Here is a 24,104-nt window from a genome sequence, read left to right as displayed (position 1 = left end):
TCATCTAATCCCTTAAGTCCGAAAAAGTATAAAACAATACAGAAGGGATGAGTTTTCGATAGTTTTAACGAGCCGAACAAAACAAGCGCTCGATCTTTTTGTGCAATAATCCCTCAGGTCCAAAAAGATTAAAATCTAGAGGAGGGATAGCTCTTCCGGTCGTTTAACGAGCTGGAAGGCCAAAACTCGGCAATCTTTTCATATTTTACGAGTCAGTTGAAAAGAGCTTAAAGAAGACTCATCTTTTGAGGAACGAGTGATGAACAGGGATAGCAGCTGATTCCAGGTACAGGTTGGAATTTTCCAATCACGGCAGTGTCACAAGGATGGCTAGGTGAAATCACTCTTCGCAGCTGTTCCTCAAAATGGGTAAACAATCATATGGAGGTGAACGATTGGCCAACTGGAATGGAGGTGGCAGGTGCAAAACACGACCAAGGCTTTTTATGGCTAATAAATTTACGATCACAATGGTTATTTACCGGTACTGGGTTCATTTTTTAAAGAGCTTGAATGCGCCAAAACACTGCTCAAAAGCTTATGTTTATTTTTTAACGAGCATGAACTATGACGCTAAAACTGCTCGATGATAAGTTCGCATGCCCCCAGCATAATAATGCAAATCGAGGTGCATGCCCCCCAAGCTTCATTGCATCCAACTCGGTGGTTGGAATGAAGGTTTACCTCGGGGATTTGTTTCATTTTTTAATGAGGTTGACACAAGATAGGAACTATCCTCGACTCCTTGTTTCATTTTTTAACGAGGTTGACACAAGATAAGAACCATCCTCGGAGTCCAAATCCATCAGACATAGAAGGTTTCATATTCCACTGTGGCCACTTCCGCCAGATTACTTGGAGGCGGTAGGGCAAAAGTACCCATTAAGGCAGGGTCTTTTAGGAGACCTACTCCGATATTTTGGAGCGAATGATTCCTTCCATGTATCATTGGAATGCTTCCCGTAACTTGTGAACTATTGGGGAGAAAAGTTTGTTGGTCGACGATTGTAATTCCTCCTTGGAAGGGAAATGCAATCTTCCTGAAGTAGGTCGACACAACTGCGGCCATGGCATAGATCCATGGTCTTCCGAGTAGGATGTTGTAATCGAGGTTTCCATCAATTACTTCAACATCAATTCCTACTGTTTTGCCCCCCAGTTCAACTTGCAAGTTACTTAAAATCCCGTATGGAGTGTATGATCGTCCATCAAATGCTTTTAACGTCGTTGACGATTTTGACAAGGGTGGTGAGCCTAAATCTTTCCAGAAACTCATCGACATAAAACATGTAGATGCCCCCTCATCAATAATTGTTCGATGAACAGTTTTGTTGAGGGCTTTCACTTGAATAAGGAAAGCTAGTTGAGCTGGTAACTGAGGGTCATATCCTTTATGATCAAAGGCGACAAGATTGGAATCCATTGGGTCAATTCCACCTATTGCTGATAATAAAGCTTGTTCTTGGGAGAAGCAATTTTGCGGTACCTCAAGTGTCGACATAACGGACGGCGATTGGGCCAGGTCCTCTATCTGTGCTATTTTCGCACAAGGATTAAATGTCGATTTGTGTACTGCTCCCTTTTGCGACTTTATTATTGGCTCAGGAACGATGGGTGGCACAACTTCAGTCAAAGTTGTTGTCGAACTACTAGGTTGTTCGTTAGCCTTGTTGTTCGACAGCTTTGGATTCCTGTAATCCTTATTCCTCGTCAAAGCATTATTTTACTGCTTTGAGGTAGACAACATAAGCACTTGGGATCGGGAAGCATTTTGATTAGCAACCAGATTTTGACCTGGATTAGGAAACGGATCAGTCAATACTGCTGGGGTTTTTGAACTCTTAAAGAGTTTCTTAACTTCAGCTATATGTGGACAATATTTCGTCCAATGATCCTCATCGCATATATGACACCCTGCTGGGGGTTTCCTTTTTCTCCCTTTCTTTTTCTTCTTGCCCCCTAGTTGCTTCAGTTGTTTGCCCTTGTTGGTCGACATGGCATTTACTTCTGAGGAAAGAAGTTCTTCATTTGCATTTTGACTATAAATTTTGTGCTTGCCAATCACGCCATCACTGGCGTGGGTGTCATTGTTTGATTTAGGAGGAGGAGGAATTGAAAATTCCGGTCTAGGAGCGTCGGGTATTTTGTCGTAGAGCGTGCCGGACTGAGTATAAACTAAGTCCAAATACTGTGCACGAGCGATAACTTGCTCCTCTGTTACGACTCCCCCCTTGGCCACATCTTCCGTGATGGCAGGAAGTAATGACTTGATAAACCATTCAGCTAATAGCTGATCGGGAACGTACGTTTTTACCATCCTACGATGACGTCACCACTCATGTATATGATCAGATATGTGGGTGGCAGTCGTCTGTTTGAAGTTGGTAAGGAGTTCTGTTCCCGTTTCATACCTTATCGGTAATTGAAAATGGGTTAAAAAGGTTGTGGCTAAGGTACTGAAGTTGTCGAACGAAGCTCTAGGCAATTCAATGTACCATTTTGCCGCTGGACCCATTAACGTCCTCTGAAAGAGGCGAAGTCTTATCGAATCATCATTCAGAGTGTTCGATGAACACCATAGATGGAATGTCATCACATGATTCGACGGATCTTCACCCGGATTTCCATTAAATTTAGGAATATCTGACGGAAGTTTATGTGGAATCGCTGGCCACCAAGGGGCATAAGCAATTGGATCATTCGTCAGCCGGTTTAGATCTGGTAATTCTAGAGTTGCTACAAAGGCAACTGTTGGTTCAGGTTAGGCGAAGCATATCCAGGATAAGATGGTATCGCCTGAGCAATGGGTCTTTGTAGACCAGCATAATGCTGGCAACTTTGACAAGGTTGATGGGCATAACCATTATAGTATGGTTGCCCATTACTTACAAAGACTTGTTGCTCAGGTCCTTGATATGATTGCTGGAATGGCGGTTGTTGAGATTGAACCAGCTCTGGTTGTTGGACCATTTGCTGTTGACCAATACTGGATGATTGACCGGGATGAGGAGTCACAGTACGCGTTTGAGCCTGAGTCACTCCAGATAAGGAGGCACTACCCTGAGATTGTGATTGAGTCATTGAGACAAGAGGTTGTTGTATTGCAACCTGAGAAACTTGGGGTTGACATACAACAGGTGGAGCTTGTACTTGCGACACATTCACTATAGCAGGTATGGTGGGAATATTCGACACAGGGTGTACTGGTTGCATTGAATATACAACCCCTGGTTGTTGAGGCAGTATTGGTACCCAACCACTGGATGTAATTCCAGTTTGACCTGAACTTTGTTGTAAACTCCCATATGGTTGTTCTCTGGGAGGGAACAATGAAAGAGCATACTGCCCTCCATATGGTGGAAATCCAGTACTTAAAGGGTAAATTGGTCTTTGAAGACACATTGGATCAATTTGTTGAGTTTCAACATAAGAAATACCAGATGATAATCCGGATGAAGAAATAGGAACTAACCATGTCGTTGTCCCTGATTGGACTCCGGCTTGTTGTTGACAATTTGCCGGGACAGATGGTATACCAGCGAACATCGTTGGAGTAGCAGCAGGAGGCTTTGCTGCTGCTGTGTCGGACGACACAGTCCTAGATGTCGACGGTTGTTCAGACATATCTAGTCTATCCAAAAGATTTCTTAGCGATTCTACAGGAACTTCCACTTGTGGTGGACTAACTTCGAAGATCAACGAGGGAAAGGTGATGATTATTCCGCTTAAAATAAATTTTATAACGACGCTTTAGACACAACTTGCTTTTTCAGTTTTAAAGAGTCGAGAAAAAGCTAAAGATGACTCTAGTCTCCTTCGATGTTTTAATGAGCCCGAAGTGACAAATGCTCGGATGGACTTTTTCAGTTATAGAGTTTGAAAAAGTCCAAAAGAAACTGCTCTGGAGTTCTAGGCAGAGGGTGTGCCAAACCTTTCGCAAAACCACAGAATACGTTTTACGGTACGGGTGGTCAATCTTCGTGAATGTTGTGTTCACTGCATTGCGATCAGTAGGGCGGCCGACACGGCTTCCTATGGATAAAAGATATATGCCTATAGGGGTCTCCCAATATATATGCGACGGTACGTGGGAGCACAAGTCCGTATTAGTGCCACCGACTCTCAGGAGGAATCACCCACCTTCGTCGAGATCGACAGTCACTACGTTTAACGACGCCGGAACACGTCTCTAGCTTAGACCTCTATGTGTTTGCGTTATGTTTCAAAGCGTTGTTAGGTTCATTCAATATATTTTAAGTTGATCTTTTTAAAGTTTGCCTTTCAAGGTTCACCACGAGATGTATTGATACAAATTCCTAAATGCAGTCTAAGATGAGAAGGAAGCTTTTTCAATCTTTTCGACTTATGAAAATCTTAACTACTGAGGGAAAAGAGAGACAAAATCTTTTCACACAGATCAAAGAGCACTCGCTGATGCACTTTTTCCCTAAATCAACATACAAACTTATATGCAAAATGGAAAAAATGCAAGTATTTCTTTTCCTTTTCTTAATGTTTGTGTGACACAAAAAGAAAGCTGTTGTATAACTTTGAATTCAATTTCAAGTGAAAGCAAACAAGTTCGTCCAAAATCAAAAGACACTTTAAGATTTACTTGTTTCGACACTAGAAATATGTAAACTCAAACCAAATGACGAAAGCAAAAGCTCAATCAGCTATGAACAGCAAACAAACTAACTCTTAAGATCAAAACGACACTTTATCACAGGTCTAGATCTAAGAGGTCAATGCAAGACTGGTTCACTTTCGTTATGGGAAACTGTAAATGACACAAGAAATACAAAAGAACAAATACAGTTTCTTTATACAACTGAGGCAGAATAATGACAAAGGAAGATGGTTTCAGATAGGCCCACTGACTGGCAACAAACAGCAAAAACAATAGTGAAAACAAGGCAAGACACAGCAGGAAACCCCGACAACTCAAGCCAAGACTGGTCCAGCGCAGGTGTAACACTGCCTGTTTGACCTTCAGCGCAGGTAGCCCCTTCGGGAACTGCGCAGAAATGCAGACTGCCTTTGTACAGCCTGCAATGAAGAACGAGACTTTCGTCCGTCTTGGTTTCCGGGTCACAGACTGCTCAAAAATTCACAGTTTTTGCTCAAATCAGAAGCTATCAGTCAAGGACACACTAAGGGATGTAAAGGAGGATGAAAAGCTATCACTAAGAGCTTATTAGAGTCCTTGTGGATCAGCTCTTCAAATCATAAACTTGCCCTGAAACTGAGCTAGAGTAGTTGCCCTCTACTTTGTGTTTGATGGATTCAAACACAGTTCGATTCGGTACTCCCTTTGTTTATGAAATGAATAGCAAAAAACCACAAACAACCAACAAGATACGCTCCCCAGTGGAGTCGCCAATTTGTTGGGGGGAAAAGTATCTAATGCAGAATGCCTCTATCCCACTCTGAAGGTGATAGTACTTCAGCAACAACTGAATGCAAAGCTATTCAAAGTTTCTTCTTTATGAGATGAGAGAGGGAAGAAAAGGATGATCTACTAACCGTTATCTTGCGCTAATAGTCGATCCAGTCTTCACTCCTTGCTGCTTGCTCCTAGCTCCTTGCCCTTTCACCGGCCTAGCTACACACAAATCCTGTAAAAGCACAAGAAGAGGAAACTACAAGAAGCATACATCCATAATCGATTATAGGATTAGCATAAATCAAATATACAAGCATCTATTCATCATAAAGACACATGCATATAGAAGAACCTCAAATACTTTATTGATAATAGAAGTAAAGTTCTGAGAGAGTTACAACCACAATGGGCCCAATCCAGCAACACCTCCCAGCTGAAAGAAATCTCCTCTTCACCTCCTTCAAGCAAAACACCCAATAGCTCTATACACAAACCAACAGCACTTCCTTACTTGCACAAAATTCCAGCCTCCCTAGACCTCATGAGAGAGCTCTATATATAGGAGATTTGGAGAAAGGATGAGTCATCTTGAGACTGGCCTGAAGCTGACTTGTGTCCTCTCCCACTTTAGTTAATCTTCAGTTCTTGAGCCCACTTGGAGAATCTTGCTTCCACTTGGAGATCAAGACCTTCTTACTCATCATAGGGCGAATTCCTTGAACCAAGTGTTAGTTTGGAAGCTTCCTGGGCAGTTGACACCTTGCAGAATGACTGTGCCACTTGGCCAATCTCGCCCAGCACAGGTAGCCTTCATTAGTTTTGACCTTCAGCGCAGGTACAAGGAGGAGCAGTTGACATTTAGCGCAGATGCTCAGTGGAGCAGCTGACATGATCCAGAAATAGCCTGTTTTTGAGTGTTTTTGGGTGGAGAACTGATTCTCAGTGCTGTGGTTTGCAGACCTTGTTCCTCTAAGGGTAAGAACAACATATTTAGGGACTTTGGATCCCTCAGATTATTGACATTTCATGCTCCATGCTGTTAGGCACAAAAATGTCTATAACAATACCAGATCTCATTCAAAAGTTGACATAGTTAGTCCTCTGTTAGATCCTGAAAGGCTTCTGAGAAAAGCCAGTTCTAAAATGGGACACCAACCATCTTCTTCTTCCTCTTAAGTCTTATAGTTTGAAGAGTTAGAATCAGTTGACCCCTATAGTAATATCCCATCTGATCCTGATTACTCGCATTTATCACCTAGGGTTGCTGAACTTCTAGATAAAGGAGTTGATTTTAAGTCAGCATACCTTATTCATTCATTAGAATCCCATCCAATACCCACACTACCACTAGGATCACCTAAAACTGAATCTAATTTGGGTGTTAATCTACCAGAATATAAACCCACGGATTTCATATCCCCTACCACCTATCATTTTCCTTCCATTTTTGACCGACCTGAAGCTTCTTCTTCTAAAAAACTTGAGGAGACCTTCTCTATATATTCCAATCCTCTCTTTGAAGCAAAAGAAGGTATTCCTTTACAGGTCCCAAAGTTAGTTCTTAAGACTCCTTTGAAGTCTTTCAGGAGATCTCCTCCTTCTTACCCCCAACTAGTTCATCAACCTCTGAATCACCATATTCTTCCTCTACTTCTTCTTCATCCTCTACATCCACACAAACACCTCATACTCCACCTGGACAAGTTCATATACCTCAAGCACCTCATACACCACCTGCTTTCATGGCTTTCTAACCTATTGTATAGGCTAGATATGCTGCCTTAGCCTTACCTAATAACCTTGATGCATTCCCAGCTGGATATTTAAAATACCTTCCCAAGTACAATGGAGAAACTGGTCCCTCAGCTGAAGACCATCTTCAAGCTTTCCTAGACTTTGCAGACAACATGAATATTGAACAAGAAAACGTTTATATAAGATTGTTTGTACAGTCACTCGAAGGAAATGTGAGGATTTGGTTTATGCAGTTACCAACAGCTTCCATTAGAAATTGGGAAGAGCTTACAAAAATATTTAAAAATCAATGGGGTGTGAAAAAGGATCCTCTTTACTTCCTCACAAAATTTGAAGAGCTTAAAAGGAACTTCGGTGAACCAGTATCAGATTTTATCAAAAGATTCAATAAACTCTATCACAAAATGCATGCTGATTGTAAGCCCCCTGTAGCAGTAGCTAAGTCTAGATTTTCTAAAGCTTTTGATGATGACTTTTTTCTTATGCTACGAGAGAGAACTTCATGAAATCTTGAAGATATTCAAACAAATGCTATAGAAGTAGAAGAAAATAGGGCAGCCTTAACTTCTTTAAAACTTACGGAAGAAAAGGCCCAAAGAAAACTCAAATCTGTTCAAGAAACCTCTAGTTCCTCTAAGACTAAATCAAAAGATTCAAAAATAGATGAAATAACATCTCTTCATAGAAACCTATCAAATAGGATTTCAAATATTGAGATCCAACTTAGGACAATACAACAAATAGTTACTAGACCCCAAAACCAAAATCAAGGTCAGTATAAAAGAAATCCACCACTACAAATTCTTCAGAGACCTAGCAATGATCAACAGGTTCCTACTCCTCTATTGATAGATGACCAACAACCTAATGATAATACTATGACAATTACTGAAGATATTAATAGTATGGATTCTTCTTCCAATCAAACAACCATCATTCCTCTCTCACAACGAAATTAGGTTCAAGAAGATCAGGAAGCTTCACAAGTCTCTAAATATCATGCTTTCTCTGAATTTTTAAGTGCGGAGTTAAACAAGAGATATGATCTTAGGCCTAGGCCTGGTCCTGGGAGACCTCCAAAGGAAACTCCAGTAATTGAACAACGTACCAAAATTTCTGAAGCTCAAACAACTCTTATTCAGCCTTTAGATCAGTCAATTGACACTATCCAAATTGGTAAAAACATTTTGATTGCATTTAATGCTGAAAAAGAATTAGAGAGGGTTAAGATCCCAATTCCACTATCAGAACTTCTAAAAACCCTGGTTACAAATGCCAAGTCACAAAATGGATAAAAAATACCTCGGTTGATGTTGAAGGTGATGTTATAAGTCTACAAGATGAAAAACCAGCAATAGTTTTTGGCCCTAGTTCAGGCATGATAGATGAGATCGTGCCTCCTTTCTATGTAACTCTTAAAACAAATGCTTCCATGTTGTATAATTGTATGCTTGATTCAGGAGCATCACACAAACTTATGCCAAAATCTATCATGGACCATTTGAAACTTGACATAACTAAATCCTACCATGACCTGTACACCTTTGGTTCTAAAAGGGTGCCCTATTTGGGATTGATCAAGGATCTAGTGGTTACCGTTGCCCAAATTCCAGTGAAAAGTGCAGTACTTGATATTGTTGTCACAAATATCCCTCCCAAGTTTGGAATGCTCCTTTCTAGGTCTTGTTGTACCAAATTAGGGGGAACTCTATAGATGGATATGTCATATGCTACTATTCTTGTTTATGGAGGAGAGCAATTAAGGTTATATAGAGAGGTAAGATTTGTACATACTATTTGTAAAACTAACCAGCCAAGGAACCATCCAATTTATGCGATAGATCAAGACTTTGGTTGTTTTCAACTCACTTCAAACCAACATAAAACTCAAGTCAAAATTGAAGAAGTAGTTGATAGTCCTAAACCAAACCAAAGTAATATTTGGAAACTGTTCTTTGATGGCTCTTGCATGAAAGATGGGGCAGGAGCTGGAGTAGTTTTAATTTCACCTAAAAAAGAAAATATAACCCAATCATGTAAATTAGACTTCGAAGTTACCAATAATGTGGCTGAATATGAAGCTTTCCTTTTAGCATTGCAATTAGCCAAAAGCTTAAAAGTTCAAAACTTAAGTGTTTTTACTGATTCAGAACTTATTGTTAAGCAAGTAAGAAATGCTTTCCAGACCAAGCACACTAGACTTAGGTCCTACCGAAATCAAGTATGGGATTCAGTTGAAAACTTCTTTGATGCTTTTAATTTGACTCATATTCCCAGAGATCAGAATATTCATGTAGATTCCTTAGCTGTCTCTGCTAGCTCTTTTACAATTCCTGATCATGCTGATGTACTCTATCAGATACAAGTCAAATATAGGCCATCTATCCCAGATAATCTGAAACATTGGCAAATATTCGAAGATGATTAACAATTGAAATCATTTCTACAGGTAATATATGATTTTTCATTTCTACAAATTGATGAAGATAGAACTGAAATAAATGAAAATGCAGATGGAAATGATACTTTAGATTTTAAAACCCAAGTTGTTATTCATGACATTATTCAATTATCTAATAATTTTATTCCAAAAGGACTCATTCCTTTAGAAAGATTGTTTGATCAAAATGATGTCCTCTGAAACCCTCAGCCCATTTCTTCAGAAGATGACATAGAAGAGATTAACATTGGAACTAATGAAGATATCAAAAACATCAAAATATGTGCATCTCTAGACCCTGAGGTAAAAGCTCAGTATCTTAAGTTACTGCAAAATTAAAAGGATGTTTTTGCTTCTACTTATGCTGATCTAAATACCTATGATACTTCATTAATACAACATAAGATTCCTTTGAAACCAGAAGCAAAACCTTATCAACATAAACTTAGAAGGATAAATCTAGCCCTTCTACCAACTGTAGAAAGGGATTAAGAAAATGCTAGATGCTCATATCATCCTCCCTCTTAGATATTATAATTGGGTTGCAAATCTAGTTCCTGTTAGAAAGAAAAATGGAGAAATAAGACTCTGTGTGGATTTTAGAAATTTGAACAAATCATCATTAAAATATAATCATCCTTTGCCCAAAATGGATCAGTTACTTCAAATGGTTTCAGGAGCACAAAGACTTTCTATGCTTGATGGTTTTTCAGGTTACAATCAGGTGAATGTTGATATAGCAAACAGAGAGAAGACAACCTTTACTACACCTTGGGTTACATTCATGTTTGCTAGGATGCCATTTGGGTTAACCAATGTTGGAGCAACATTTCAGAGAGCTATGGACATAGCTTTTGTGGGTCAGGTAAATAAATTTTTGGTTATTTATCTTGACGACATAACTGTTTTTTCTAAATCTGATTAGAAACATCTAAAGCACTTGATGAAGGTTTTTGACAGGTGTAGAAAATTTGGAATATCATTGAACCCTAAGAAGTTCTTGTTTGTTGTCAAAGAAGGAAAACTGTTTGGCCATATAATTTCAAAGGAGGGACTAGTAATTGATCCCAAATGATTATCTGCCATTGAAACATTGACATTACCTAGAAATAAGAAGGAGATTCAAGCTTTTCTAGGCAAGATTAATTTTCTAAGGAGGTTTATTCCAAATTATGCAGAGATTGTAAAAGATATAACTGACATGCTCTGAAAGGACCATGAAGTCAAATGGACTCCCTCTTCTAGGCATGCATTTGAACAAATAAAAAGGGCTATCTCTGAAGCTCCCACCTTAGCCAACCCTGATTATACTAAGCCATTCAGTATTTTCTCTTTTGCCTCTAAAACAACCCTTTCTACCATTCAATTACAGAAAAATGAAGATTCCCATGACCAACCCATAGCCTTTTTCAGCAAGGTTATGAGAGATGTTGAGCTTAAGTATGACATCATTGAGAAGCAAGCATATGCCCTCATTCAAGCCCTGAAATAATTCAGGATGTATTTATTACATTCACCTATTACTACTTATGTTCCTATAGTGTTGTGAAAATTGTCCTAACCCAACCAGACACTGATGGGAAAAGAGGTAGATGGATCACTTAAATTCTGGAGTTTGATCTAACTATCAAGACTACCAAGCTAGTAAAAGGTCAAGGATTAGCCAAGCTTCTAGCTGAATCCAACTGCAAAGTACTTGGAATCAATTCTGTTTTAGAAATACAAGGGAAGAATACACAAGAACCTTCTCTCCTTGCACAAGCAAAGAATCCACAAGAACCTTTTGTCCTTGCAGAAGAGGAGAATCCACAAGAACCTTCCCTTCATCCTAAAGGGGAGAATCCATAAGAACCTCTACCTTCAGAGCAAATCAGTCCTATACACATTGATGAAAAATTCTTGTTGTCAAACTCGTATCAAGATATTGTAAATTTCTTAATCCATTTTGAGTGTCTAGCATCATTCTCCAAAACCTAGTGTAAAACCCTTAAGTTAAAATCAGTCAAGTACTGCATTATAAATGCAAATTTATACTGGAAAGATCCACTGAATATTTTTTTATTATGTTTAACAGAATCAAAAACTGAAGGAATCATTGATTAGTTTCATACAGGATTTTATGGGGGACATTATGGTTGGAGAGCAACAACATACAATATTTTGACGGAAGGATTTTATTGGCCCACATTGTTCTTACAAGTAGGGGCAAAGGTGAGAGGTTGTGTTCCTTGTCAAATGTTTACTGGTAAACAAAAATTCGCAGCTCTTCCACTTGTTCCAACAATAGTTTCATCACCTTTTTCTCAATGGGGATTAGATTTTGTTGGAGAGATTCACCCCACTTCAAGTAATAATCATAGATGGATCCTCACTGCAACAGACTACTTTACTAAATGGGTGGAAGCAATTCCAGACATAAATGCTACTGATTCAATAGTAATTAAGTTTATTTAGGAGAATATCTTATCTAGATTTGGTTGCCCAACTCAAATTGTCACTGATAATGCAACATATTTTTCTAGTGTTAAAATGATTGACTTTTTCCAGAAATATCATATTTTGTTACATCATTCAACTCCATACTACCCTCAAGGTAATCGCCTTGCATAGTCACCCAACAAAAGCCTGGTAAAGGTAATAAAAAAGACTATAGCTGATCATAAGAAGAGTTGGGATTCACATTTGATTTATGCAGTATGGGCAAATAGAATTACTCCAAAGAGATCAACTAGAAAATCTCCATTTCAGTTAGTCTATGGGAAAGATGCAATCTTCGCTACCAATTTGGCCTCCCGTGTTTTAAAATTCCTGTAAGATTCAACAGATGAACTTGATGATTTTTCAAGAAGGATAAATCATATTATTGAACTTAATGAAAACAGAGGTGAAGTTCAATACAAATTGATGAAATATCAGAATAAGATGAAGACCCTGTTTGAAACAAGAGCCAGGGAAAGGGACATTAATCAAGGTGACCTAGTTCTAAGATGGGATGTCAGGAGAGAAGAGAAAGGAAAGCATGGAAAATTTGACAATCTATGGTTTGGACCTTTAGCAATTGCTGAAGTCAAGGGTAACAACACTTTTGCACTGCAGAATCTTGAGGAGCTATATTCCACTTATCCTGTAAATGGAAGGTTTCTCAAACATTACATTCAGTACTAAAACGTTTAAATAGTTTTCATTGTAAATACTCCGGTTTTCTTTTACTTTTCAAGATGTAAGTGTGATTCTATTTACAGCAAGGACTCCATAGCCCGAGGAGAAGGCACATGGATCTGCAGGTTCTCTGCATTCTACAGGAGAAAGCAGTCCCCAGTTGGAGCCAATGTTGTAGCATTTTTTGGTTTTGATAAGATAAAATAAAATAGTCAAAAAAATTAAAAATATTTTGAAAAAATGTTAAGTTAAGATATGGGCATAACAATAGTGAATAAAATTTTAGTAAAAAAATCTTAATGATGATGTCCATATCAAAGAAAATGTTAGGTTAGATGTCCTAAAAAAAAAAGACAAAAAGAAAATGTTAGGTTAGAAAGAAAAGAAAACAAATGAACTCTGAAAGTGAGCAAGTCTAAATGCCACTACTATTGTTTCTGCAAAATAATGGTTGTGTGCAGCTTGTCATAAATGCCACAACCCATGACAGTCAAATAGTTTATTCTTGACCGCTTCAAGCTTTAAATTTGATGTTATATTTAGAGAATAAAGATCTGGCCAAACTGTTTAATCTTGGCAGATCAGTAGTCAGGTAGAGAATAATAAGGTGCTCATCAATTTAATCTGAGCCCTTGGGTGTTATAAGGTTAGAATTAGATAGGTTGCTTTTGTATAATTAAAAGAAAGGAAAAGGTTTTGCTAGCTTAAATGCACCCATTAAGTGAAGAAAAATGATTGGATAAGCAAAGGGTAAGTAGAGAAAGGTTGCAGAAGTATGATTATTCATTGGATGAAATGTACATTTATCATGTTTTACCATATGTTTCTATGTCCATGAGGCAATTGCACAAAGCAAATGAAGGTCTACTTTACTAAATTCATCCCTATATTACTAATTTCCCCTTCCTACCTTCATACATTCATATTCATTCATTTTCCATTAAAAAACCCCTTTTGCTAAGGTCAAAACCCTTTTTACCTAGGAAAAGTGAAAATCTCATGTTTAATCCCCTTTTACCCAAAAAAACTCACAAAAATATGTTTATCCTAAGTATTAATGCATATTTGAAAAGCAAAAAAACCATGAAAAACACTATACTTAGTTTATTCCCCTTTTCCACCTATATTTCCCTTTTCTGCCTATATTTCCCCTTTTCACGTATATTTTCACTTTCCGCTCATATTTTCATATTAACATTAACCTATAGTATTAAACCCCTAAAAAAAACCCTTTTCCCGTATACATTAACTCCCTTTATTAAATAACCCGAAACCATAAATTTTATAATAAAATTATGTATTTCATAAAATATTGCATCGCAAACCTTTCATATGAATGCAATCCCCCCACCATTGCGATATGCGATGCGCGATAGACCTGAACCCAATGCAAATATATTTCATATTTCATACCATATCGCATTTGCCTCCATTGCAAGTCCCGGTTAATAGCATTACCCTCCGCCATTGCAATCTCCGATTGCGATGGGAACCTAGGCCCAACGCAAATATTATCCATGATTTATTTTCATATTGCTTTTGGCCCTTATCGCATTCCTTTGCGATGGGCCTTCCTCCGCTAAACTCCGATTGCGATATGCGATAAACTTGGATCCAATATCATTACCCGTCTGAATTTATATTATTTCAAGTCTGCCATAACCGTGTTTTGCAAAGATTTTCTTTGTTAAATTGTTTTTATGATTTAAACGAAGAAATAACTAAACCTCCATTTACTCGCTAATCTCATTTTTTAACTCATAATAAAGCCATTGCTGCCATAATTAATTGTTGGGACCATCCACGCTGCTCCTTTTGCTCCGCCACTGTTTGATCATGTCCATTCAAATCCAACGACCCTCAGCAATTTTGGGTTGGCTCTCTATATGAGCATTACCCACCCGAAAAGTGGTATTCCTATGACCTCCCCTTGCTACGTGTCAGGCTTATATTATTTCGGGTGACCCCTCCCAAAACTGCTCACACTCCATAAAGCGGTGCAATGAAAACCAAAACCGCCTCCCGCATAACAACAAAATGACCACTGTTCACTTTGCCCAATATTTAAAAAAGAAAGATGTTTCTTTGTTTAAACGCAAAAATCACCATTTTGCCTCTGTTTTGCCTGTTTTCATAGTAAACCCCCCATAAGCCTCTACGACCAATAAAGCCATTGTTTTACCTCCCGATATGCTCTGGACTCCTTCCAATATCCTCCTGTGCTCAATAAAGCCATTTATGTCCTCCTCTGTCGCCAGTTTTCTTAACAATTTTTGTGTTTTGCAGGTAAAAACTTATGTTCCAGGCTTACAAAGGAAAAAGCCACATATAGTTTGAAGACAAATCTAAAAAGGATTTACTGTTGAAAAACACAGTAAAAGCATGAAATGCACAGTAATGGTAAAGAGGAACACAATAAAGTTTAATCAGCAGAGTCAAATGATTTTCACAGAGTTTAAAGAGTATCAGATGAAAGATCAAATGAAGAAATCAACCAAGCATAAAGGATTCAAACAGTCAAGCAGCTTAAAGGGGAAAAATATCAAACAACAAAGCCAACACAACTTGAATAAAAGGGACAACAAGAAGTAGTTCAATAGTTGCCCCTATCTTCTTGTATGAAGATCTTTCCTTTCCTAGAATAAATCTTAATTAGTTTTAGGATATTTTCCTAGTTTCATTATTGTATAAATAATTCTCTTCTTGAGATGTTAGGGGTTTGAAGTTCAAGGTTCTTAGTTCTTTGCTTGTTAAGTTGTGATTGTTTATTCTACTTTGAACCTGGAAACCACCTTTGAAGGAAGCTTTTTGTAGACACTTGATGTATTCAGTCTTTCTGGAACCTTAATACAAAGCAGAGGATTCTAAATTTGGTTTTGCACAGTTTGTGTTATCCTGTAAATTTTTCCAATTATCAATCATTATGTTTTTCTTCATGTGCTTATGACTTATAGAGATATCTAGGTAGGAATAATTGTGTCTCAATTTATTCTTATAAGCTCCTGAAGTGATCATCTATTAAGAGAATGGATTAATGAACTGTCTATTTAGCTAATCCCCTCTAATCAATAAATCATCAGCATATTATGTAAGCTTAAGTATACTGCCTTGAACCTTTGGAACGTAGTTTAGAAGGTTTCCCTACTTATGATTGTTCTGTTTTACAGTCTGGAAACTGTGATAATCATATTATTTTCTATCTTCTTCTCACCACTATTTCCTATCTATATCACTGTATAAAGATTTATAGCAGCCTTTTGCTGAGATATTAATATAACCCAAAGGATTAAGTATTTCAATTCTACATCTGTATTCATTCATTGTTCTTCCAAAACTAAACCAAAAACCCCAAAACAATTATTTTAGATGCTCTGGCATTGGTAGCTGACCTAATACTATCTCAGAGGTACAACAGAACATCCAAGCCATATGAACATGGTGTATTCTTGTTTGTTCAAATGAGAATTTGGAATTAAAGGAGGACAAATGAGATGATTTAGGAAAAATCAAATGCAAATTCAACTTGATAATTAGCTTACAATAAAAAATGAGAATCAAACCAAATAAATTTACACTTTACTATAATAAAATTTTAAGTCTCATTAAAAATATAGAAGGTACTTTCCTTATTAAAAATAAGAATCAAATCAAACTAATTTGCACTCCAAATCAAATCAAACTCATTTAAGCATACAAGTAATTTCTTTATTAAAAAACTCATTCTCTACTTTTATTTTCAAATGAAAATTGTTATATATTCCTTTTTATTAAAATCCATGTCACTAAAGACATAGATATTGATTTAGGAAAAATCAAATGCAAATTCAACTGGCTAATTAGCTTACAATATAAAAATGAGAATCAAATCAAATAAATTTATACTTTACTATAATAAAATGTTAAGTCTCAGGTACTTTCCTTATTAAAAATGAGAATCAAATCACACCAATTTGCACTTCGAATCAAATCAAACTCATTTAAGCTTACAAGTAATTTCTTTATTAAAAAACTTATTCTCTATTTTTATTTTAAAATAAAAATTATTACATATTCCATTTTATTAAAATCCATGTCACCAAAGAGATATTAAATATATATATATATATATATATTTATTTGTGTATTTAAAATTTGCTATATCCATCTCTCTAATTTTTAGATGTCATATCCATCTCTCTAATTTTTAGATATCATAGATCCAAATAAAATAATTCTAACTTTACACTTATGCATTATTTGTATTGATGAAATTTTGACCAGTGATAAAGTCATACAAAATACATTGGCATGGTTATGACTAATTGTAATAAAATTGTACCTAAAACAAAGTTCAAATAAAAAACTATATACACATAGTAGAGATTAATGGTTATTTTTTTAAAATTAATATTTAATAAAAAACCATTTATCTATTATAATAACTCATCTTTATAAATATTCTTATTTTGTATTCTTATTGTGTATAGAGGTCAAACTTCATTAAAAAAAAGTGAAGACAAAAACCATCTCTATGAAAATTAAACTATCTCAAAAAAACATTCATTTCATTAATAAGCCTGCCATCGAAAGACTCACCCCAACCTACACTTCAAAAAAAATTAATCACCCAAAAATCCTTGGGAAACTCCAGACCAATTCTCATATAGACCCCTCCCATAACTTCTAATTAACTTTTTCTTTACGGTCTAGGTTTCCAAGGTCCACGCATGGATGAATGCAAAATTCTCATATAGACCACTCCTATAACTTCTTATTAACTTGTTCTTTACGGTTTAGGCTTCCAAGGTCCAAGCATGGATGAATGCAAAAGTATTCATAATTTTTGGTGGATATATGTTAAACACAACGAATAGGATCCAGCCTTGAAAGCAGTTCATTGAACGCGTGTGCTCTATGGAAACGAACCAACTGGTTTGGAAAGAAGAAGGCACAATTATCCAAACCCTTTTGCTTTCGAGATATGCGTCGATAAGGAAATATGCGATGCCATTACAACGACGATAAATTTTCATATGATGAGCTCGCTCTCTTTTCTTTCAGATTTGATGGCTTTTGCCGAGAAAATTGCTTTTGTCAGAGTCCATTCAGGCGGGTATGAGTGGGCTCTAAGCAATGCAAAACCAACATCAAGAAAAGCATGAGAGGGAGCATCTGCTTTCCGTCACGCCTATTTCTTTGCTAACATCAACGAATTCATACCCACCAACTATAATATGTTGTTTCTGTTATATTAATAACTCGGACTCTTGCCAAATAACACCTGCAACTTCAACATCAATTTCAGTTTCTTACTCAGAGTTTGCATCAGCAAATCATTTCCTATTTCATTTCGTCATGGGATTTTTAGTAATTGTAAAGCACATCGTTAAAGTCGCCTGGTAAGCATCAGTTTTTCTCGTTTTTATTCATCTATTGGATGTACCCTTCGCATAACAGAGAGTAATGAAATTTGAATGATGTTATAACATCGACAGATGAATCTTTTCCCTCAAGTCTGAACTTGTAGCATCTGAAATTGAACCAATCTAAGTGTTTCCCTAGTTGGTGTCTCGTCTGTTGAATTGAAGACGGGCAGTTTTTTACAGTTTGTCAAACACGTGGAGCAAACCCATGCGATGTTGATCCATCTAGTGAATTAGAGAGGGAATCCTGGATAAAATTTACGGAGGCTCGACCCAACTTTTAAGGCCTCTCATTTCCACATTCCCCACATTCATCCAGCTAACCTGATATCATGTCAATGTATCAAGCTGATCTGATGGTCTTTTTTCTCGGTTAATCTTGTTAGTGGGGTTTGGGAAAATTCTTCTGTAACATGGCCTTTTTGAAGTTTCAAGGCCTCCTATGCTTACTCTGTTTTTCCCAAGTTATAATTCTTAGCCAATAGATCTTATCTGGCTACTACTACTCTGTTGTGTTAATTTCTCTGGTTAATAGGATGACAGGGATTTCAAGGAGTAATTCAGACAACATTTCAATGTTTGATGTAACTTATCTTCAAAAACCATATAGCATTTGTTTCATTCAGATTTTCTTGTTAGGGTTAAGCATAAAGGCGTATGTTTGTTATATTCCCAGAGGGCAACGCTCAAAGAATTGGCCATTGGTGGCAGCTTTAGCTCGATCAAAGAAAGCTTTTGATTTGAAATTAAACTTTCATGAATTAGGTTTTGAATGTATTGTTCTGCTCTATTTTAAGCTGCTCTTTAGTAGCAAGTATTGCCAATGCAAAGGACAGCTTTGATTTTCATTGCACAATTAACCTTCTTTCGGTTGTTTGTGTTTATGATCCAGGCCAACGGTGATGCTAATTTATCCTCTGTAAGTACTTCAAATCCTACCAAATCTTGTGATCTTTTTTCGCAGAATCCAGCTTGAACTTTGATCTTGTGCAATGATGGTTCGCACTAAACAAGGGATGTGTATACTTATATGCAATTTAATGAGTGAAAAAATGGTTTCATGCAAGTCTTCTGCTGTGAGTGAAAATATGAAATGATTTTTTATCTCTCTTTCTTGTTTAATGAGGAATTGGGTAGCTGCAGAGCTAAATATGTATTGGACTAGAGAGGAGTATAATGAATATTAATAAGCTCACTTCAAATGAGCTCCTAAAAATTAAATATGTAGTCTTTCTTTTTATTTGTTAAGTGAAGGGTCGATATGTAATACATTGCACTGTACAGATATGCCTCAATCAGAGCAATTGAAAGTCCTTCGGAGCTGGATGACCAACAGTGGCTTACTTACTGGGTGCTGTACTCATTGATTACCCTTTTTGAGCTTAGTTTCTATAAAATTCTTGCCTGGTAAGATACACTTATCATTGTTTAGAAAGCCATGTGAGATATCTGAAAGGAGTTTCTCTCCATTGCAATTAAAGTTGTTTGCTCACATTTTTTTTTTTCCTTTCTTAACAATTATAATAGCTGTAAAGTATATGCTACAAAACTCAAGACGAAACTCAGATACCATGCATGTTTGACAGGATCCCCATCTGGCCTTATGTAAAACTGGTTCTGCTATTCTGGTTGGTCTTACCAATGTTCAATGGAGCAGCTTACATATATGAGAACTATGTTAGAAAGTTCGTTGTTGCCAAAGAGCAACCCAGCAGCCCAGAGTTACCAAAAGGGAAAAAGCAGGTCTATCGAATGATAAGCCCTACTGCAAGAGCTGGAGTTGAACGCTACATTGCAATACATGGTTATGATTCACTCGAAAGGGTTATTAAAGAAGTAAGGACTATACCTGTTTTCTTTCCACTTGGATCCTATGATTTTCTATTCCTCTTACAAATTAAAATGCATTTGAATGTCTTGAAGGACGAGGAAAATTTTGTTACATTTCTCAAGAGATTCTCTAAATCAAAAAACTCTTTAGGGGTCGATAGCAAGTAGAAAATTTATTTTTGGCTTAAGCCTCTAGTTTGGAAAGTTAATCTGTCACTACCTTACCTGGAATGCAAGACCTACTTTGCATTTTACTTTGGTTATAATTTTCTATGTCAAGGGAAGATTCCACATTTCAACAAAAAGTTTTGACACATTTCTGATCTAAGTATACCGGGGGTATAAGTTTAAATGGGTCACTAGTGCCTCTTCCTCACATTATATAATTCTCTATATCAAAGGAAGATTTCAGATTTCTACAAAATGTTTTGACACATTTCTGATCTAAGTGTACTGGAGTCTGGGGGTATAAGTTTAAATGAGTCACTAGTGCCTCTTCCTCACATTATATTTCAAGGATCCTACATGTAAAATATGCAAGTCATATAGGCCAGCATAAGCATTTCAGTAAGGTCAGGCATTATGGTCTCACCTCAACATTTGTCTTCTTGCTGCTGTAGGCTGAAAAGGAAGAAGAAAAGCAAGAAGGTTCTCCAGCTGGGGCTGACCATTAATGACTGTAGCTGACAGTGGCAACTTTCACAAGGGCGTGATTAAAAATTACAGCTAAAGTTGGCGACTTTCATAAAAGCTTGTACATAGTTATGTTGGGAAATTGAGGGTTTGAACTTATTTCAAATCCCTCAGAAATCTTGCTATGGAGTTCAATGGAAAAAGATATGCATGATTTGTTTTGATTGCAATTTGTTACGGTTGTGTATTTGTATGCTTCTCAATGAAATTGTTAATATAATCACAGAGAGAGTGAACTATTTTCATGCCCTGTGATTTCACTGGCCTGATTGCTGTACTGGATCTAAAGCAGCAACTTTAATTAGTTCTCATGGAACTTGGGTTTGTATTCAGCTTTACCGATGCTGTAAATAAAATCACAGAGAATGAACTATTTTCATGCCTTGTGATTTCACTGACCTGATTACTGTATAGGATCTAAAGCAACAACTTGGGCTAGTTCTCATGGAACTTGGATTTTTATTGAGCAACCCATCTTGTTTGGATCCATTTTTGAAAGTTTTACCATATTCCAGGTATGATACATGAACAGAAAGTTAAAAAACCGCTGCCATCGAATCGAGTTACTTTCGAGACAGTTTAATCATTCAATAACGCTCTGCTTCATTCTATTACTGCGGTGTGTTATTTGAACAAGTAATTGAACAACTTGAATCACCATTAAAATTAGAAGACATCATTAAAGTATTTTCCCATGTATATGTGAAAACATAACTATGCATGGACATGGAAATATATAGTAAAGTCAAATTTTACTTATCAGTCTCATATATGATTTATTTTCAACTTCATGGCAATGTGTCTTTGAAGTCAACTTTACTAGCAATCTCATCATTTTTATTTTTATTTTAAAATCAATTCTGTGTTCAAACATCATTTTCATAAGTTTATAATTTAAATGTGTATTTATGGTCACTTTCAAAACCCATTAAAACTAGGCATAGTTTAACCAGACAATTTTTTGGTTCTTTTGTCGGAATCTGGTAACATGATTTTTGGTGAGACCGCACTACTGTGTCCTTTAAAGTGCATTTTTGAATCCAGAAATAGACTCAGAACCCTGGAAAACCCCTAGGACACTTGGATTGTGCAATCTCAATAATTTAAAACTACAATTTTCCCAATTTTTAACTAGATTTTAGGCAAAAATCCATTGAAAAATATGTAAAAAACAAAAAGACACCTTTATTGAGAAGAGTTTTCGGCAAAAATCACATCAAAATACATTTGTTGACGCATTTCGAACCAGCTAGTGTGGTTCATCATCAGGACAAGATAAACCACACTTGTTGGTTTGAAATGTGTCAACAAATGTATTTTGATGTGATTTTTGCCGAAAACTCTCCTCAATAAACTTGATATGGATCTCAAAAGCCTAAATTTTAAAAAGACACCTTGTTAAACTACTACTTAAAGTTATCGAATTACTTTAATTCACATACACAAGGGATGATTCCTTTGAATATTGATTGTTCATTTAGTAATATAAACCTGTCCATATAGATTGAGGATGTAACGAAGATGAATCACTACTGCATAGATATTGTATCTTTTGTGTCACTCACAGAACACTTAACACTTCTTGACAGATGGAAGATCCTAACAAGGAAGAGTGAAAATCTTTCTTTATGTCATATCTATGTTTATATGAAGTGTGATTTCACTATAAATTTGGTAGCAATTATAATTAACAACCTCTATTAAGATTATTTGCTTAATTATGCACTTCCACCAAACTTGATGGTGAATGCCCAATAAATGTTCATTTGACAAGTTGGTTTTATAGAAGCTTTCATGATAGTGCATAACTGCGTAGGGATTCCCACATAACTACCCTCAAACTACATTTTGTGTGCATTAGGAAGTAAGATTATTGGGGATTGTATTCAAGTTAGGGAGGAAAAGTTGTGAGGGTCTTCCCTTCAATATAGTCCACAACACTTAACATCTATTTATCATTGTTATGAGATAAATTGTTCACTTGGTGGAACCTCATTCCTAGTTGAACCAAAATATTGGTAGTATGAGGTTACTTCATTATCTATCAATATTGATAACTTTATTTTATCTGTCAAGCCTAAACTAGGCCAAGGCACTTACGATTGTATAGGTTTCATCAAACTACGTTGTCACCCTATTTCCGTTGATGTTGTTGTGTACCCACACCTTCACTCGATAGGGGTATGTGAAATTATGTACCAAGGATGGTGAATGATTCATTGCTCTTTCTTGAGTTTCTTGGTCATGGTTCTTATTACATACCTTGACTCAATTTCTTGTGGTCATCCTTCCTCTAGGAAAGACATTGAAATTTTAAGGCTTAAGTTTTTAAACACCTTGGGATTTTGAGCTAGTTCTAATCTTCCAAATTCCTTGTGACCAATTTCCCCAAGGTTCTGAAACCGTGGAAAATACCAAAGACTTTAGGTGATTACCCATTCAACGTCCAACAACCTTCTTCTAAGGCTTGAATTTTGTTGGATCTCCTTCTCTAATGTTTGGTGCTTAGTAGAATCTCACTTTACATATTTGAACTATTACATCAATCATGTTGACAAATTTAGGGCCATTCTTTGTTCAAAGGACCACCATTTGTCATTTCATACAAACTTAGGGAATTATTGACTCCACTCTTTTCTTCACACTTGGATCATGGAAAGAGTGGTTCTATTATACCTCTTCCAAATGTCTCACTCGCTCATGGTATCAAAGTAGGGTTGAGAAGGCCTTACATATGCAAGGAAACTAAATATGTCATTTGGATCGTAAAGTCCTCCTTCATGTGCCTTCTCACAAGTGCCATATTTTTGAAGTTCAATTAAAACAAAACACTCATTCTAATTCTCTTGATGTTGATTTGCTTGTCCCCTTTCTACAAGTGAGATGTAGGTTGGTGTTACCATTCAAGATCCAAAAGCAAGTTCAAGTGCTAATACTACAACCCTTTTAGTGACTCATCTCATCTTTTGGACCATACTTGGGATGTGATGAAGTAGTAAGTCAACTATCACTCATGATCTTCTCATGGACTATTCGTTGAAAGTTGGTACCCATCCCTTGCAGTTTTATGGGTATACTCAATAAAATAGCTTTGTCAAACTCATATGTCACGAAGAATTATTCATCAATAAAATCATAATAAACATTTTAAACTTACAGTTGCATAACATCTAGCTCAATTTACTTCTAATGACACCTTGTTAGATCGCTTTTAGTACTCACAATGCAAAGGAATCTAAGGCCTTTATAGATTAATTTGTGGCTCACAGAGAAAACTACATAAGAGCCTTCATAGCTCAAATTATTGCTCACAATGCAAGGTCCTCAAGGGCCTTCTTGAATTACTTTATTTTTCAAAGTGGGAGTTATTCAATAAATTATCAACCATTAAACACTTATTTACTAACAAAATTATTCTCGCTATCAACATTTTATGTTT

The 24,104-nt window shown here is 36.6% G+C and overlaps 1 protein-coding gene across 1 annotated transcript; it reads left to right on the top strand.

Annotated features, from left to right (window-relative positions):
- Positions 1-17,645: 17,645 nt before the first annotated feature.
- Positions 17,646-21,044, top strand: LOC149180805 (HVA22-like protein f). Its single transcript, XM_089416302.1, has 5 exons — positions 17,646-18,118; positions 19,035-19,061; positions 19,427-19,549; positions 19,729-19,978; positions 20,593-21,044. Exons 1-5 carry the CDS (start codon positions 17,853-17,855, stop codon positions 20,644-20,646), a joined length of 720 nt encoding a protein of 239 aa, XP_089272428.1. The 5' UTR covers positions 17,646-17,852; the 3' UTR covers positions 20,647-21,044.
- The last annotated feature ends 3,060 nt before the right edge of the window (positions 21,045-24,104 follow it).

Source organism: Pinus tabuliformis, chromosome 3_2, assembly GCF_031772625.1.
Source record: "Pinus tabuliformis cultivar Carrire ecotype Pingquan chromosome 3_2, CPIR1, whole genome shotgun sequence".
Classification (NCBI taxonomy): Eukaryota; Viridiplantae; Streptophyta; class Pinopsida; order Pinales; family Pinaceae; genus Pinus; species Pinus tabuliformis.
Note: the sequence above shows the minus strand (reverse complement) of the source record. Positions and strands in the feature narration are given on the sequence as shown.

Coding starts and splice junctions, on each gene's coding strand:
- LOC149180805 (XM_089416302.1), top strand. CDS start 17,853: ATGCAAAACCAACATCAAGAAAAGCATGAGAGGGAGCATCTGCTTTCC. Junction 18,119..19,034: donor CACATCGTTAAAGTCGCCTG/GTAAGCATCAGT, acceptor TTTATGATCCAG/GCCAACGGTGATGCTAATTT. Junction 19,062..19,426: donor GTGATGCTAATTTATCCTCT/GTAAGTACTTCA, acceptor TGCACTGTACAG/ATATGCCTCAATCAGAGCAA.